The 18,864-nt window shown below is 41.7% G+C and overlaps 1 protein-coding gene across 1 annotated transcript; it reads right to left on the bottom strand.

Annotated features, from left to right (window-relative positions):
* Window positions 1-3,275: 3,275 nt before the first annotated feature.
* On the bottom strand, window positions 3,276-14,462 carry LOC139701076 (vitelline membrane-like protein). Its single transcript, XM_071599651.1, has 3 exons — window positions 14,370-14,462; window positions 7,649-8,896; window positions 3,276-3,566 (listed from the first exon to the last, which is right to left on the bottom strand). The coding sequence occupies exons 1-3, from the start codon at window positions 14,460-14,462 to the stop codon at window positions 3,276-3,278; spliced, it is 1,632 nt and encodes a 543-aa protein (XP_071455752.1).
* Window positions 14,463-18,864: the final 4,402 nt, after the last annotated feature.

The raw sequence follows: 18,864 nt of genomic DNA, 5'->3' as shown, positions 1-18,864 counted from the left end.
TATAACTCAGAAAAATGTATATTGTACCACTAGTCCTGATGATGTTACAGTGTAACGAAACTAGTCGACGAATAAAGTTTATTTTGTAGAAAGCAAAGATATTATTTTTCCTAAGTTGAAAATATTCTACTGCATGACCTTAGAAATATGAACGCGAAGAAATGTAAATATATATTAAAAATTAAATTTTAACTTCAAATATTACTCCAAATCTCTAATCCTTTGCGCAGTCGATTGAATCAAGTCCCAATATGGGTATTGATGAACCAGAAGGAATAATGGTGAAACGCATCAATTAAGGGTTCTATTGTGTTAAAAATTCTTTCTCAGATTCAAATTGATGAATGTTGACGAAAAATATAGACGAAATAAATCAGTGGATTATGAAATTGGCAGTTGAAAAACATCAACATTCAAAAATAAATTACGTGGAAGGAATTTTCGACATAAGAACAGAGTTGGGTTGATATAACAATGAAATCATCAGTTAATATTATGAGTAGGTTCTCTTTCTAATATTTTTTATTACGAGTTACTTTGGGAAACCCTAGAAAACATGATTTTTTTCACATCGTTTAATTTAAAAAAAGACATTGACGCTATTTTCAGGAACCAATTGTGTGGCGATTTATCGCCAATGTTTTTTCACTCGGTACATTATCTGACGACGATTCAGTATCTTCAAAATTTTTTTTCGATGCATGGCCAAAGAAAAAATAAATTCGCAGAACATAAATTGACGTAATAATAGCGGTTCTCTGCAATTAGTACAATTAGTACAATGTGCAAGCTTTTCAACACCATTTAAAATCTTGGTACTATTATTCTCAGAATTCTGCGATGTTTAATTGTATCGTGCATATTTTTAGATTCGTAATGTTGAAAGCAAAAATAAATCATTTTTATCCCATTTACTTACCATAGATAATGAGGCAAATAATCATTGACGGTGCCATCAGTCTAATTTGAAATAACTGAATGTTGTCGTAGTATTGAATAAATAAATAGCACATGATTTCATTAAAACATTTATTGGGGTTTTAAGGTCCCTTTACAAAAATTGCGTAACAAAATATTGAAAACAAAATATTTTTCCATTTGTGAGCCAGCAGTGATGCAATGCACACCTGCGTTTGCTTGGCATTCATCATAATTTGTTTGATGTAATACAAACCTTCTTGAATATACTTTCGTATTTCTTTTTTTGTTTAAAAACGATGAAAGGGAATTATTTATTTACACATATTTACACATGGGCACGAAATGTGGTGGTGACGCGAACACGGAAGGAAAAGGGACGGATTCGATAGGCTCGCTATACTCATGTAAAGTCATGCCGATGCAAGGGGTTAATGAAGTCGGTAGTTGTCGATTGCGATGCGTTCTGTAGGACTTTAATTTTTAAGATATTACGAATTCACATAAAGCTGTGTAACTTCCTGCATTTCATGCCAAAGGGCACTTCTTTTTTTTTAAAGTTATTTCACCTGAGGCAAGAGTTTCATTTGTTTTCGCGCTTCTTAGAAATGTTGCGGAAGTATACATATTTTCTTAGAGGTGCATTAGTTGATAACTTCAATCCCTCGTGCCGGGAACCATGGTGACTATTTCTTCCTAAGAACGACAGTCTACGCAGTATCAATGGTGACTCATTTTCTGGTAACTCATTAAGAAAGAAGGCACTTGAATTTTCACTCAAATTAGTTTATTTGAAGACCTAGGTTTCGTTATAGCGTAACGTCTTCAGGTAACAGCGTTATCGCGTAACATCTTCAGGACCTGAAGGTATTACACTGTAACGAAATCTAGGTCGTCAATTTAACTACTGTATGTGAAAAAGCAAAGTGCCCTCTTTCATCATGATGGATTTCCACCATGTTGCACAGGAAACTGTGCTTTTTTATTTGGTAACTCATTAACTGGTAACTCATTTAATGGTAACTAACTGTCTAATGTTTTTGCAAAGGGAATGGAATTTTTTGTTGGCTGTATTTATGCCGAGTATGAAGCAAGGTGGAATATTCTTAATCATTTTACTCCGCTCCTACGCGATCTGGCTTGATAGAAAGCCTATCCATTTCTAGTAGCGTTTTAATATCATATTGATATTTGGCAGTAATATTTTTTCAAACGCATTATGGTTCATTTGATGATTTTGGTCTAATTGAGCGTTGATTGTAATTTAAAAATTTAAAGTGCTGGTTTGACGTGAATTGCATGTAAAAAATCCATTCGCGTAAAAAATGTGTTCGTCTTAGCATTCATTTGCTTCATCGACAGCCCCTGGCCTTCGGATCTATTTCAACGCACTTCATTTCTAGTGAAGAAGATTCGTAGTGCGATTTTCTGATAGCTTGCGGCAGAGGTGTTGGGAAAAAAACGTGTATGAAAATGAATGTTACACCTCCTGGGAAACAAGAAGGGTTTTGCTCGAAAAGGGGTTACTTAGTCGTGGTACAGCTAGAAGACGGAAATCGTTGATTAACACGACGCTAAACAGCAACTTCCCTTTCTGATCTCGAAGGTCTTGTATTTAGCTAGAGTACTTGAGCCTCTCTTAAACTACCCTTGCAATACTTCTACCTTACGTTCTGCGATAAAAGATCCTGCTCTCCGTGAGTGTTTCGAAGATGGGCCGGAGGAAGGTGGACAAGTCGTCGTGCTCAGGCTGGGTTGCCAGATCATCAGGGTTTAATTAAGACAGCCTACCTATCACCATGGTACTAATGATGGCATTCGGCTACTTTTCCCGGCGATCGGAGTAGCCATCCGATCGATTTTCGGTCCCATCCTGACCATTCTAACTGGTCCCACTCTGTCCATCCAACTAACCGAATCCTATTTTTTAATTTTTTTTCCAAACGGCAAGTGATTTTCCTTCTGTTTCTCGGCTACAACGCGTCCTCAAGAGTAATTCTTTCGAAGGGGAGAGACGAAAGAGAAACGTTTCGGGTCCATGCGCTTGATTCTTCTCCGAAGGACGTTCGTTCTGCGGGGAGGGAAGAGGGTTGGGGGAGGGCGTGGCGCGCATGCTTTCGTTTTTAGAAGAAGCGTGTTATCGAGGGAGGGGATGTGCGGGGAGGGGGCGAGCGTGAAGAGATGAGTGGATGACTGATATATGTATGCGTATATATATATATATATATATATATATATATATATATATATATATATATATATATATATATATATATATATATATATATATATATTTTTTTTTTTTTTTACTCGACTCGAGGCGAGTGAGTATTGTGATGGGCTCTCCGCGTCTCCCCTCAGTGGGGGATGTTCCTCTTGGCCAAGAGGGCGACCTTGGGCTGCGCCGCCACCACTGGCACCGCGTGGGCGGCGACCTTGTGCACCGTTGGTCCGCTCTTGCTCACGGTGGCGTGGAATCCGGTCGCCCAGTCGGCAGTGTAGTCGACGGTGCGGACACTGCCGTCCGGTTCGACGAGGCTGTACTGTCCGGTCACCACGTCTCCGTCGCGCTGCTCGTGCTGGTGCTTGATGTCGCCGGTGTGTGGGTCGTTGACGCTGTACTCGAAGGCGTATCTGGGGTGGTCGTTCTGCAGGCGTCGGTAGAGGAGCATCGAGGGAGAGAGGAAAGAATGATCGTTAGGGCATTCAGACTAGAGGAGATTTCAGCGATATTAAGGTTCCTCCTTGATAGCGACTTTGGGAAGATCAAGCGATTTGGCGCGGGACACTGTGTCAGTCGACCTGAATGTACACGTCTATTGTTTAACCGTGCACCACTGCATCGCCCCAAAAAAATGATCACTCCAGCATTCTATGCAGTGATCGTCATCCTTTTTTCACCTGCCAAGTTGAGTAATTTGACAGATCTAATGTTTATAATAATACTGTAGCAATCAAAAAGAGTGACTGCAAAGCTACTGCCGTGGGCAACGGTGTTATTATTATTAAAATTTACATGAGCAGATAGACAGTGTCACGTGGCAAACAAGTCCCAAATAATCACAAAATATGATAGGTAAAATCAGTCACTGAACAAAAGTACATTTAAAGGGAATTCACATATTAAATAAGATCTTTATCTTTAAGTGAAACATGGGCATATGTGGCGAAGTAAAGGGATTTGCATTGAGTCAGGCTCGCGCTTCGTAGAAGTGAAGAGAGCGAGACCATGGATCTGCTGCAATGTACTGTGCAAACGTCAATGGGAAGAAATAAGTCGACGCGAAAAATTTTGCAGATCTAATGGGATAAAACTTGAGGGATGATGTGCGTCAAACCATTCAATGTCCGCGGACGTAAATGATGGCATCATGACGATAGAAATGGTTTATACATTGATATTAGCTGTAAACCACTTTACAAATGATTATGGAAAATTCCTGAAAATCATTACGCATCATCCTGAACTTCTGCAACAATTGCGCACAACTTAAATCCAATTTGCTTTTCACGATATCTCTCTCTCTCTCTCTCTCCAGATCTCGTTATATCCTTCATATCTTCATTCTCCCACCCATTGCAGCTTTAATACCCCTTATTATCCAATTCCCTTTAATTTCAACCAGTCCTCGTCCGTGGCTTTTGAGTTACTTCCAATTCATTTCTTTCCTTCTCAACGATATCCAACTTGACCCCTTTTCCTGCATTTTTCAAGCAACAGGTCCGGAAATGTAGCGTTTGAAAAGTTTAGTATGACCAACGTGTATATTAAGTAATAATAAAGGTTTCGAGTGAATGATGATGGTAAGGATACGCAGTAATTTTGAAAGGTGATGGCTATCTGTGTAATCTTGTCATTGGATTCATTACAACTCTAATTACTGGACGGTATTGACTATTCTTTGTCTTTAAAAAGAATGCATAGTAAGTGACTCATTTTTTATAATAATATCATATTGGGGAACTAATTCATCCCAGAATGCATAAAAAATGCATTTGAGAATGCAAAATATTAGGCATGTGATGTGTTCAATTCATCTCATTTCCATAGTATCTAAATTATGCAATGGAAATTAGATGTGCTTTATGATAGATATAAGCATTTTAGAGCATTTTCTACAATTGTCCAAATAAATTTTCAACTTAGAGTCGTCAGAATATGGTAAATTTTTAAATAATCGACAGGTACATTAAGAGTGCTTCGAAGCATTATTTTCATTCGAGAATCGAATGCGTAGCCAAGCCATTTCTGTCTATTTTGCTCTGAATTCCCGCGATGAATAAAAAAGCCACAAAAGTATTCGAATAATTGATAAGGTAGACATTTTTATGAAGCCTTCAACAAATATATTTTATACGAATCAACCGGAGAGTTTTTTGCGACACCGAGGCAATATCCCAAGCCTCGCACCGAAATGTCAGGTTAGAACATGCATATAAAATTAGATAGTTTTACTTTCGAAGAAAAATATAAAATAAATCTTGTCTTAAACATTCTTGTGGGCACTGCACAATGGAAAGAGACATCGCCGACTTAACCTCTACTTCTCATCAACGATGCCTTAAACCTGCCCACTACTCTACCGGGTTGGATTGCAGCATATGAAATGGCAGTTGAGTACGCTTCTTCTCGTTCAATAAATCGGAACGCGAGCGTTGAAGTCGTTGCCAGGACGAGATCGGTGACCCGTAAGACCGGAAAGACACGTCCTCTGGTTTCCCCAGCGACCGAGTCTCTGACCTTACGCAGCATCCACACTCAAGACGAAATTCAGGGTGTCTACCTTCGGTCATAAGGAGAGCGTGCAATTCACCCTTTCTAATCACCTTTTTGGAATATCCTTTCGACACTGACGTCGGTCGTTTAATGAATTGATGGAGCGAGGGAAAATTTTCCACGCTAAAGAAAAACAAATTATAAAAGAACTATACCAAGTGACAACATCAAAATTAACTTTCGAAAAATTACCTTTTTTTTGTAGTTTATAGTTTTTAGTGCCGTTGAACTTTACAGGACTTAGAATTGAGGGCCTGGAATCTCAGCTCAGTACAGAAAAAAGTAAAAACAAGCAATTTGAAAGATTAAAATATTGCATTTAATAATTTTATTGCTTGGTATATGAGGGTTATTTGAAAAGATTGACTATTGCTAGAAATATAAAGATCCACGGAAGTTGGGAGAATTCGGATGCACGTATACCTGGATTCACCGGCCATGTCACGTGCAAGGTTACTACTCCCGTCTGAGGAATTATTATGACCCCATCATTACATAGGTTGGCGAGATGACAGTAAGGGTTTAAAAGAAATAAAATCTCTGAACCAACCGAAAAAATAATTGCTTTTTACTTTGCACTGCTCGATTACAACATTAGAAAGGATTGCAAATGGCTCTAGAAACGAATATTATTGGTGCTCAGAACTCTATAATAGAAACGCATTCTCACCCTCAATTGTGGATGTCCTAACCTCTTTCAAACTAATCTTTAGACGTTTGTGTCCTGACTTTCATTCTATGATTTTCAAACAGAATTTAAATTGCCAGCATAGCTAGTTACTTTCGAGAGTGAAGTATTGCAGTGAAAAGACACTGGTGTCTGTTCGCATTGCTGCGATGTGTGCAAGCTTACTGTGGCGGTTATAATAATGCCACTTGAAGAAGAAGTTACACCTTAAAAGAGAAAAAACGGTACTTTCGTTCTAAACTTCGGCCGCAGAGGATACGATAGGAACCAATTTTCATCTTTAATTTAGTGCTTGACTTTGAAGCCATTGCGGAGGACTACTTGTTGAAGTGGAGTGAATGGGGAATTTTATCGCTGATCGCTTCTTCCTTAAGCAAACACTAATGAAATAAGAGGTAATATATCAAAGCAAAGGAAAGGCAGTAGATCATCGGAGATAAATTGCGGCGGAGAGATCATGGGGGCACGTGAAGTTTTTGGCGGTGAGTTAAGATTCTGACCCCGAACGACTAAACTGTAAAAATCTTGGACTCGATTTGTTTGCGCTGGGCATTGTGGGAATGACATTTCAGCCGCATTAATTTCATTTTGGAATGATGTTATTCTAGGGATGCGGACAAAAATAAAAGAAGTCTTTCACTTGATTCTGGGATTCCCAATGCTTTATGCCCTGGATAGAATGACCGATTACCTAATTAAGTGATTAATAAGCAGGGAATGAAGAAATGACTGAACGGGGAACTTCAAGCATGCCGTTAGAAGAACTACCCTTGCTATGTCTGCGTTATATCTTTGGGAATATTTATGGATCAGTGAATATCACAATGATACACTGAGAAACTCTGTGCTAAGTGGTAGAAGATATATAACGAAGATTGGCGTTTCTCCTTAATTCTGTTTCCCTGGATTTTAGGAAGGAAGTTATACTTATAGCATACTAATAGCTATATACATACATGTATATACGCGTATGTAATATATATATATATATTGTCTGCGTATATTATGTATATGTGTTATCTAATCCAGGGACAAGTTTACACTACTTAAAAGGAAATACAACCAAATGAAACAAGAGCTTAACTTAAGCACTATAAACACGCTTGGGGTAAAAAGTATAACGTACAACCCTGTAGGAAAGTGATAGGGTGCCTGAAGAGCAAGGGATCAAACGTCTAAAATGAGCTAGAAAATATACACAGAGAGGATTAAAAAAAATCAAAATAAGAGAATAATTTCCCGAGCGTGTCATTCGGTTCGCTTACATAGTGTTCGACATGCTTGGCGACCAATTCTCCTTTGACGGCGACAGCACCTCCGTAGCCGGCGACAGCACCTCCGTAGCCGGCGACAGCACCTCCGTAGCCGGCGACAGCACCTCCGTAGCCGGCGACGGCAGGGGCGGCATAGGACACAACAGGGGCGGCGGCAACCTTGACGGCAGCAGGTGCGGCGGCGTAGGAGACGACGGGTGCGGCTGCCACTTTGATGGCGGGAGCGGCCGCGACGCTGTAGGATGCGCCGTGGAGGGGAGCGGCTGCGGCCACTTTGACGGCGCCCAGGCCCAGCTGTCCGGCTCCATAGCCTCCGTAGCTACCGTAGCCTCCGTAGCTCCCGTAGCTTCCGTAGCCTCCGTATCCTCCGTGGGCTCCGTAGGCGGGTGCGGCCACGCTGTATGACGCCACTGCTGGAACGGCGGCCTTCACGGCGACGGCGGGCAGGGCTGCTTTGACGGCCACGGCGGGTGCGGCAGACAAGTAGGAGTGGCCGGAACTGAAGGAAGAGTAGGCGGCTGGGGCAGCGGCGACTTTGAGGGCTCCCACGCCATGTCCGGCTCCGTAAGCTCCGTAGCCTCCGTAGCTTCCGTAGCCTCCGTAGCTCCCGTAGCTTCCGTAGCCTCCGTATCCTCCTTGGGCTCCGTAGGCGGGTGAGGCCACGCTATATGACGCCACGGCGGGAACGGCGGCCTTCACGGCGACGGCGGGCAGGGCTGCTTTGACGGCCACGGCGGGTGCGGCAGACAAGTAGGAGTGGCCGGAGCTGAAGGAAGAGTATGCGGCGGGGGCAGCAACTTTGAGGGCGGGAGCGGCGAGCACGGGAGCGGCGGCGGCCACCTTGAGTGCGGGTGCGGCGTAGGAAGTGTAGGCGACGGGTGCGGCGACCTTGAGGGCGGGCGCCGATATGTATGAGGCTTGTTCGGCACCGTAGGAGGAGAGGCCGGAGGAGGAGAAGGAGGCGTAGGCCGGCGCGGTTGAGGCCACCTTGAGGGCGGGTGCGGCGGCGTACGAGGCGAATGCGGGTGCAGCGGCCACCTTGATGGCAGGAGCAGCGGAGTAGGCGGCGAAGGCGGGTGCGGAGGCCGCGAAAGAGTTGAATTGATGTGCTTGGGCGACGCCACCGTAGCCGCCGAACCCTGATCCTAGGGCGCACTTGACGCCGTGCCCAAGTCCCTGGTCGAAGCCATGGTTTAGGTAGGCGCTGGCGGTGGCCACGAGGGCCAACAGGACTGCGACCTGCAATCACAAGGATGCACGCTTTGAGGGAAAATGGTTGAGAGAAAGTTGGCGAGTATTCCTTTGCTCGTCCTAATTTTGACATGAGTGGTCCTTTTCGGGAATGCGAAACGAACACATTCCCCGGAAAGCAAAAAAGTATTTTTAAGCCGTTAATGTCTGGCGGGAATTACGAGATGGTATCGATATTTTTACGCATCTAAAAAGTTATCATTAAATTTTACGTAACAATAGCTTAGCTTAGAGTGATATTTTTCTATATCATTCTATTATCGTAATGAATGTTGCCCTGTGGGATTATTTCATTAAAGCTGTTGTTAATCATGAATTTTAATGCCTAAATAGTTAAGTCGAATAAAATAAATTTAACTTGTAATATTTTCATGAATTAATCGTTACAGTTTATATCACGAGGAAAGTGTTATGATGGAAGCACACGTACGCTTCACGCCATATTTGGCTTTGGATTACTATTTTGATAAAGGTCAAAAGGCATTAATGAAAATATTAATTAATCGTAAATTATTTAATCAATAGATATTATTTATATTTTACAATGGACTTGTGACAGTAGGATTAATTTTTTCTTTTCGAGTTCGGAAGGTGAACTTTCATTCAACAATATTCTTTTTCTGAGTAAAATAATTAATATACACCATAGCGCTTCAGTTCACTCAAGACCGAGAAAAACAGGGACAATATTCCTGCAGTAGGAGAAGAGGTTTATTAGTGGCACAAGAAATAAAATATCTTATTTGATTATATTTCAGAGTTGACTGTGTCCTCATGTAATAATAAAGTTTATTTTAATGAATTCCTTTAATAATTTTTAGGCTCCTCGTGATAAATAGTAAATAATCAAGATATTTATACGGGATATTCTTAAGGTATTCTTTGTATTGCCACTTCAGCTGAAATTCTTAACACTGGAGCCGATTGGGGCCGAGTTTCATGTCACTGTTGTAGTTTTGACAAAAGTGTTATTGATGCGTTGATACGATGCTAGTTGAGGTTATAGTTCTGTTCGTTGTCATCGGCTCTCTCATTGACACTTTGCTCACGGGTTATAAGTTTGAAATGTAAATTAGAGGGGAGATATTTTTCAAAATCATAGAAATGAATACCGGTTATGAAAATGAAAAGTGATACAGCGCAGTCATCCATAAGAGTGTAAAATGCAAGAGGAATTCTGAAACCAGCATCTTAGTACTCTCAACCCCACAATACGGAAAGGTGTTGCAATATTTTATTTACTTTCCTTAGAGAAGTCGACAACTTGTCCGCGAAGTGGTTTCCAGGCTGTACATACGATGTAGCCTGGCTCTCAGTGGGAATCGAACTGTTAACTTCCGGCATGACCTGTCTGTACACCAACTACTAGGCACCCGGAAGTTGAAACCTCTCGTTAATTCCTCCAAAAGAAAACAGTTAAAGGAAAAGGCATTTCTTCCGACTGCAAGACCCAATAAAGTGTCGCGAGTCGTATAAATATGCATGCGCTATTCTATCATCGGACTTCCATAATTTTACTTCGTACTGCGCATTTCAAATTGAGATATTTCCTTAGCGCTCTTCAGGGAGCAATCCGCTCGGGGCGCCAATACCGTAGCGGGTGCCAACGGTATGCGTGGCACTGACTCCTCCCCTCTCGCTGGCGGATGGGGGGGGGAGGGAGAGAGGGGGTCACTACCCAGGCCTTTGGCCTGCTCCCAGATCCCATCTGCTGCCGGGTGCCCGTCGACGGGGGCCGGGCGTGATTATCACGGTCGCCGGGGGGAAATGGCAGAGCGATCACTTTCACTCCTCCCCCCCCCCAACCCGTCGATCGCGGAAAAGGCGATGTTGAAAACTGCGCGAGCCTCTCTCTCCCTCTCTTTTGGGTTTTTTTTTCGGACTCGGAAGTGTTGTCGGGGTCGTCGACGCCCTGCGTGGTGGCGATTAGGCTGGGGGGGGGGGCATTCTTCCTTTTCCCTTCCCTCCAACTGACTCGACTTCGACGCACCTGGACTGTAATGGCAGCCTCCCTCGGTATCTCCGCTAAATTCGGCGTCGAGGGTAAATCACCAGTGTGAATTGATGCTGCGTGAAATGAGGGATCAGTTTACGAAATTTATTTTCCCTCGATGGAAAGGAAAATCACACCCTTGATCATTGCTGCAATATTTCTTCATCTGGGGGTTAGATAATCCAAGACCACTAGCGCCGCTATGGTCCGGCAAGGGGAGTTATTGTTTCGTGGGCATAAATCTCTTGATAAGGCTCGATTGGGAGCAATTTCTGTGACTGGACCTTTTTTTCCTGGGACTCTGCTTAATAATTTCTTGGGCATTGATTGGCTGGGAAGAGAAATCTTGGAAGCATTAATCATGATGTATTCAAACGAGGTGAATACATTTTAGACCTGGTTCCAAAATTTCAAACGAGGTGCAGTTTACTTGGGATGTAGGCGAGTGCAGATTGATTCTCTCGCACTCTTTCAATCCGGCGAAAAGAATTAAACGCACGACATTTTCATCTACAATTAGCAAACTCATCAACGTTTAGGATCAAGAATGTAATCATTCCTGTACGTAGGAGAAGCACGAGAATCAATCCACGGTCATATTCCTTATGTTTTTTATTATTGCGTAGAATCTTGAGTGGATAAGATTTTGTAAATATTTGGGAAGAATAAAAAAAATCAGCTAAAAAAATGAGAACCCAGCAATGACTTTGATTTTCTTTCAAGTCGAAATTTCACTAGCCCGCAGATGACATTTTAACAACATTGAGCTCAGTTGCGAAAGTTGACGGATCTTTTTCTTGAGTTCTTTATTCACATTGTCTACAAAAAAGCTTATTAACTTATCCAAAATGGGGCTGATCTACTCGATGGAGTTTTGGGTAATGGGATTCATTCCTTATCGATTCTGATTCGACTTTGACTAGTAATAGTATATCTTATTGCCCATCGACATTTCAGAACAGTTATTGCTCACCAATTGTATAGAAAGTAAGAGTGATACAGAAATAGGGTCATTGCAGTATTTATTCCAGAGATGACCGAGGGTTAGGACTAGACTCAGACTAGTTTTAGCAAGGCGGAATAATCATTCCGGAAGAAGGACTCTCCCTATCCCAATCTCTTACCTTTCTCTTCCTACTTACGAGTGTACAATGGACAATTTGGGGTGAAAAGGACGCCGGCCGTAAAATATACATGGCGATAAAGTTCGGGACCAGTTTTTTAGATGATAAGAATGCAGTAATGAAAAAAGTTCCAATTAATAGAGAGTTGTTGGAAATAGAGAAAATACTAATAGAAAAATAATTACGGCTTTCATTAAGAGTCCATACAATGGTTTATGCCTAAGATGTAACCCACCTGTTTTCTAAGATCTCAAGTCATTGTAATTATTTTTCATGAATAATTACTTTCATCGTTGAATGATTCGTGTTAGACGTTTTGTCTCGAATGGATAGATATTTTTTTTTGCAAATGAATGATGACAATTTGAAAAGTCTTTTCTGTTTTCTTTCACTATGTAAATTTCACCGCTATGCAAATGGAATGATTGACCTGTAGCCTAGGAATCATTTTATGATGATAAAGTACACGAACACCCATCACTTTTAATTACCACGTCGTTCTTTCTCCACGAACAAAAGTGCTAGGCCTTTCTGACCCACTAAAATAACTCAATTTATTTTTCAATCAGAGAATAGCGAACGGGATCTATCCGAAGGGGAAAGGAATCTCCAAAACTCTCGGCCGGTTTGATTTAGTTGCACAGCACGCTACCTTTCCACTTTCTTCCGGACGACGAATTTCGATTCTTTTTCCTTTTTGGTCTCCAGAACGGCCTCTTAATGTACTAAGAAACACTAAATTTAGTGTCGCGGTGGGGGGGTCGTAAATATAACCCCCACGTGTTCGAAATCACTTGGTCAGATTGGAAGAGGAAGTGTCGTCCGAGATAGAACGTGTCGGTCGAGGCCTCCATAAAAAAACTCCTCTGCTATTTGCGTCTCGGCCGTCGGGCCATCTCCGGGAAGAGGCCACTCGTCATGAAAAGAAGATAGCCTTTTGTTTTTTTCCTCCTCCTCGGAGGAGGGGTTCAAACCACATGCAAGATGACCTCCCGGCTGAAGACCTTTCCCATTCCATCGCCCCCCCGTTGGACCGCGCCCACACCCTCCTTTGTTGTTCCAATTCCCATCACTGCCGTCCCACAAGAACCCCTCCCCACCGTCTCAATTCGCGTTTCATCCGCGTCGTCCTTGAATGACTTAACATTACGAGAGCCGCCAAGCTGGCGTGGCGGCTCTTCGGGCATAATGCCGTTCATTTGTGGGAAGGCCGTCACAATTCAGAATCATAGATAGCTTTCATCGTCAACGACAACCAATGCCGTATCGAGATTTGATTTCAAATAACTCCAGAGAACTCTGTTTTAATTGGTGAATGTGGTTTGGATTGAAATCACTCCAAAGCCATTCGATAATACTCCAGCGAACGGACCTTCACTTTGATAGCAGATACTTTAATTTCGATCGAAATTTCAGCATTGAGATTTACATTTCCTTAATTAAACCTCTTTAATATTGGGATATTTTTTGAGTTGTGGCGTTATTCTTCCGGGTAAACCATTAGTAAACCATTATCGACCTTAGTCATTTACATCCACTTCAATCCGTCAATAGTTAAAATCACTTGTGGTGGTTAGCGATGGAGGCTTGAGTTCGTTTCGACCAATTGTGATAGAAGTGCACTGATGGATAGACAAGATGTTGGAAATAGGAGGAATAGTAGAGATGAACACGATATCGGCATCACCCTACTCGTAAACAAATGCCTCCAGTGGTAGAGGGTTTAACGTTCCATCTGACGGACGGAGTATTTCGTTTTGGGTGTTACCCAGGCGACTCAAGTAAAGACTGATCTCATTGAGCTGAAAAGACCACTCCTGCCGGGACATTAGTGAGTCAGAATGAAAGCCAGTTGGATCGCAATTTTGTGAAATCAGAATACGAGAAAGGAACCTACCACAATATTCTGAATTTATTGGCGACTATCAACTTCTCTTCGTATACCTCAAATACACTAGAAAAAAATAACTCATCTGTGCTCCTGATCTCAAAATATAAATATTTGTATATTTCCTGCACGTCTTCCTGAGAAATTAAGCTCAAAATATGCATTTCTTTAAGTTGCCCCTCTTCAAATTTTCTAACTAAATCTCTACGCTAAATGTAAGGATCAGTAATGAACAAATGTTTACTTTTCTCGAAGGAAGTATTGAAATTTCAAGCCGAGGAAGACCTATGAATAAGCGGCTATTGCCATCTTCGAAAGATGTGGAGCAAGGTGAAAGTATATCACCCACCTTGCTCATAGAAGAGTGAAAATTTGCATTTAGAGTATGCTTGCTCGATTCGTTTCCTGAAGTGTTCCTGATACTTGTTATTCATAAATAAATCACGTGGAATTCACCTGGCGGTTGTTGTCTGGAGAATCCAATCCAAGTTGAGTGGGGTGGCAGGAGACTAGCAATAGATATCTGTAGTATTCCCCAGTAGTCACCATGGTCCTTCTACTCACCTCAATGGCAGCACTGACGAGAGTTTTTTACTGCTGTTATTGTTTTTTGCGTAGTGTTAGCTATCGGCCGGCCCACTGAAAACTATTGCATGTTCGTGTGGGCTTCTGGTATGCTTATTCAAAATATGGTAACTCTTTCTTATAAAATTGTCTTTTTGAGCTCCTCGTGGTTTCTAAGCTACGGGAAATCCATCTAAAATATTCAGTCCTTCCTACCTCTTCCCGTGCTTATTTAATATTCTTCCTTCTACTTTGGGCCTTAAAATTCCCGCTATCTCACGTTTTCTCCTCTGTCCACTTTTCTTTCCTATTCTGAAGTTCAAAGCCAACATCAACCCTTCACCTACTCTGTGTAAACACTTCCCCATTTGGCTTCCTATCGACTTTCCTAATTATTATTCTTTATCTAATCCAGGTGGAGAACTATTCAGAATTATCCAATCGGATAATTCTGAATAGTTTTGGCTGTCAAATTTGACCGGCCAACGAGCTCAAGAAGATTTGAATTACAGAGGACTTCATTAGATATTCCGGGTGAGCATTCCAATCCTAAAGAAAAAGACCCCGAGTGGTCAATCCCAATTATCTTGTTTCGCTTTGATGGTCCCATCAAGATAGTTGTGTTGTTCCCTTGAGTATTCGAACCATTTGCATTATACTTGAACTTTTATTTAAATTGAATCACTCGACGAATATCAAAAATGGAAAACTACCATTAATAAACCATCAATGAAATTTAATTCTAAAGTCATGAGTAAAACATGTTTTGGTTCGTAATTTTCCGGGGGGAAGGGCTATTGACTGGCTAGACGTGCATGAAGAAAATTGGTTATGTCTCTCGAAGTCTATCGGTGCGTTGGCGTGTGTCAAGTGTCTCCATTTGGGGGAAATGATTGCGTTTTGCGTGAAACGTATTTCGAGTGTGAGGAAAATAAGCTTAAACGGAAATGTTATTTTAGAAAGAGATTAAAGGCCAAAATCAACTCTCTCCAGCAAAAATATTAAATTATTAGACGAAAATTTACTCTAACGAACATAATCAGAGATAAATTGATTCTGTGTTTCAGATTTCAGCAATCGTCAAATTAAACGCGAAGTAATCACAAAATATCTATCAGTAAGAAAGATCTTTAGACTGTCTTGAAGGTTAATTCAACCATAAAAAATACTTGTATATAACTGTTTTGAAGATTTGAATCAAAAGTTTGAAAATATTAATTACTGTCTCATGCCGCTTGAGAAAAATTATTGAGTATGTTTTGTTTTCGGAGGACTAACGATATAGTTTTAGTATTCTTTTGCGTGTTTAGGAAAATTACTCTTTTTTTGATATTGCAAAAATTAGCCTGAAGAAATAGCCTTCTAAAGTATTCCAGGTCGCGGGAAAATATTTCCGGACCGTTTCCTAATCATCTCCGCGATGTAATCAAGCATCCCTCCCAAAGCCGAGTCGTCGAGAAGGCGAAATCGTTAGGGAGCTGAAAAGAAACGGCCGAGAGGGGTGTCAAAAGATTAATGAAGAAGATATGATACACGGGAGGGTTAATGGACCGACCATTCATTCGTTGCGGCGGGGCCGGCAGATGACTAATGAACGGCAGGCGCGAGTCGTCCTCCGCTTGCCCTCCCTCCCTGCCCCCCCGCTCCATCATCCCCGGGAGACGGCGGGGCAACAGCGGGGGCGGGCGGCCCCCGTTGTCACGCGCCTCTGCCATCGTTCATCACGCATGCGGAGAGCGCCGTTATTAAGCACTGCCCGCCCGCTCGCCTCACGCTGCGTGACGGTGGCGGCGGAAGGGTAAGGCAAACTCCCGGAGCGATCCACCGAAACGTCCCAAGTGGGGTTTATCTTGACTGCATTTTTTCCTTTTATATGGAGACTTATCCAAGCGTGAGATCTTTCTTCCCTCTCTTACTTCGATTTGAACTGATTTTTTTATATCCTAGATATAATTGAGTCGTTAAACTGAAGTTCTAAGATCGATTGTTTTGTAAATGTTTTTTGCAGCAGCATCTTGAATAGGACAATGGCCGTATCCTTTGAAATCGGTAAGTATTTGTGGATGGCTCAATTTAGACGACGAAGTTGATTTATAAATAATTGAAATGCCTCGCGAACTATTTCCCTGCTGATATTTTTTTAAAGGTAGATACTGATTTAAGCACTTTTGAGTGAATTCTTCAGCACCTTTATTTCTGTTTGAACTTAATATATTTACTTTTCCCTATGTAAGGTTCCAACAGAATAATAATTATATAATCACCAAAAGAAATTATGCAGGACAAATGCTCATCGATTGATAACTATGTGCAAATTGGTATATTTTTCACGCGAAGAACTACGAATTTAATTAATATAATTTAAGATACTGGTTTGTCTTTAATAACAATACTCTAAGTTAAGTTGATAATAATTATTCACCATCGTAGAGAAAAATGTCTAACATGGCATCAATAAACAAATTCAAATTTTGCTTCTTTATCGAATAGCATCATTTTGAATTCCATCTTTAATCTAATATCAACTCTGTGTCAACTTTAAATAAATCTTATTGATGAGAATCGTGAATGCACTGTTGTCTTATGTTAAATGTAGTGAACACGAAATTTCAAAATATTCTGTGAATTTTCACGCGGAAGTATTTTCGGGCGGATTTTGACCGGAAGGTTACAAAGAATTATTCGGTGCTAATTCAACACGGTTCTGTTGCCTTTTTGCAAAAAATAACTGCGATTTCTCTGCCTATCATGTGACTTCGCTCGTCAAAACTCTCCCCAGATGATAAGAAGGAACAGATTCCTCGGAATTGATTGACTGGCGAAACTTTTCTCTAATTTTAATCATTTGCCCATATTATTTCACGCCGAAAGTGATCGGAACGAGTTTAGCTGAGCCTATGACCTCCAGGTCGGTCGCGCAAGGTGGTCCTTGAATTGATGTGTGTGTGTGGAAATCGCTCTCGTTTTTTAGAAATGAGTCCGGATCGAAATGCCAGGTCTTCTTCAAACGCGTATTGGGTCGAAAGTTTGCTCCCTGTTGCTTCAGATCGTTTAGCATTTAAGTCTTGATCCTCTTCGTCGTGCGCACCCGTTTTGTTGCTCCATAAAGCAAAGCCGTTGCTGAAATCAAGAGGGACGCGCCCTTCCCCCTCCCCCTGTCTTCCCCCCGGATTATCTTTCCCTCCCCCCCACTCCATCATCCCTAGCGTCCAGCGGCGGCCGCGGAAGCCACGCACTGGCGGGGCGGTGAGATCGGCGCCTTTAACGACCACATAAATTACAAAGCGGAGGGGCGAGCGATTTTGCTTCCGCACTTTTTCTGAGGACCCATTACTTGGCGGAGGGAGTTGGGGTACCTTTTCAAATTGTTTTATCTCCACTGAAAACGTTACTATATCGTCGTTCGGCAAGGAAAGGACTATTTTGGTCGAATCTTGTTCCATTGTTAAAGCTCACCGTATCTTTTTCTTCCACAGCTCCTACAAATTCTGCAAACTTTGCTCTGATATATTCTTTTCCAATTTCAAGTTCGTCATAATGAGTGTTACGACAAAGGTACTAAAGACACTTTAAGATATGTTTCGTTACTCCTAATACAGTTGCTTAGTTTGATTATTGCTCTGAGATAATGACTGTGTTTCCTTTCGACGTAGAATATGAACGTGTCCTATTTTGTCAAATAGTTTTCTGGAGACGCTGGGCGGTTCAAAGGGGTCCCCAGTTTTCACTAGTACATCTGATAGCCCATGCGAGATTTTTTGCATTTGAAGTATTCTATTCTCTGCGCATATATGGATATACTCGTCTGGTCCATTGTTAGCCACGATCTAAAATCCCCACCAAAATAGTCCCTGCTCTTGCCTGGAAGTTCTAGGGGAACAACCGCAAATAGGGAATTCTTCAGCACGCAGTCTTGCCTGCATATAGGTTCTCAAGTATCCCCCGGGTGAACAATTTTCGGCGGCTGTTATCAAGAAGTATGCTGTAGCTGTAGAAGCTGTATTTTGATGAAATGTCATTCATTAAGTGAAAAATATACTATGTAGGTGTCTTGGGTTAAACATGCGTAAGATTCGTGAGGCAATCCCCGGAAATACTTAGTTAAGCTCAGCGGAACAAGTCTCAAGCCGGCCAATTCGTCGGAAGAAAAAAACATGGTAAAACTTTCTCCTTATCCCGCCAGGAAATATCTGCGTATGAATGTACATGGAGAATATGGGTAGGTAAATATAATGGCTTGTTCGTGGATAACTTGGTGCGAAATTCCAAAAGGATATATTGGGGCGGTAAAACTGTCATTTATCGCGTGACCTGAAACTTATGTAGATTCACACGCTCTGCTCTCCAAATTTGCTATAAAAACAAATCGGAACAAGTACGTTTGATG

This window comes from Hetaerina americana, unplaced genomic scaffold, assembly GCF_022747635.1.
Source record: "Hetaerina americana unplaced genomic scaffold, ioHetAmer1.1.p SCAF_11, whole genome shotgun sequence".
Classification (NCBI taxonomy): domain Eukaryota; kingdom Metazoa; phylum Arthropoda; class Insecta; order Odonata; family Calopterygidae; genus Hetaerina; species Hetaerina americana.
The sequence above is the reverse complement of the archived record's forward strand: the minus strand, read 5'-3'. Positions and strand labels throughout refer to the sequence as shown.

What these genes read in the sequence shown, in the direction of transcription:
- LOC139701076 (XM_071599651.1), bottom strand. Translation starts at nt 14,462, where the DNA reads ATGGTGACTACTGGGGAATACTACAGATATCTATTGCTAGTCTCCTGC. An exon ending in CTCCAGACAACAACCGCCAG is followed by an intron (nt 8,897 to 14,369) that starts GTGAATTCCACG and finishes TTGTGATTGCAG; the next exon opens with GTCGCAGTCCTGTTGGCCCT. An exon ending in CCAAGCATGTCGAACACTAT is followed by an intron (nt 3,567 to 7,648) that starts GTAAGCGAACCG and finishes CGACGCCTGCAG; the next exon opens with AACGACCACCCCAGATACGC.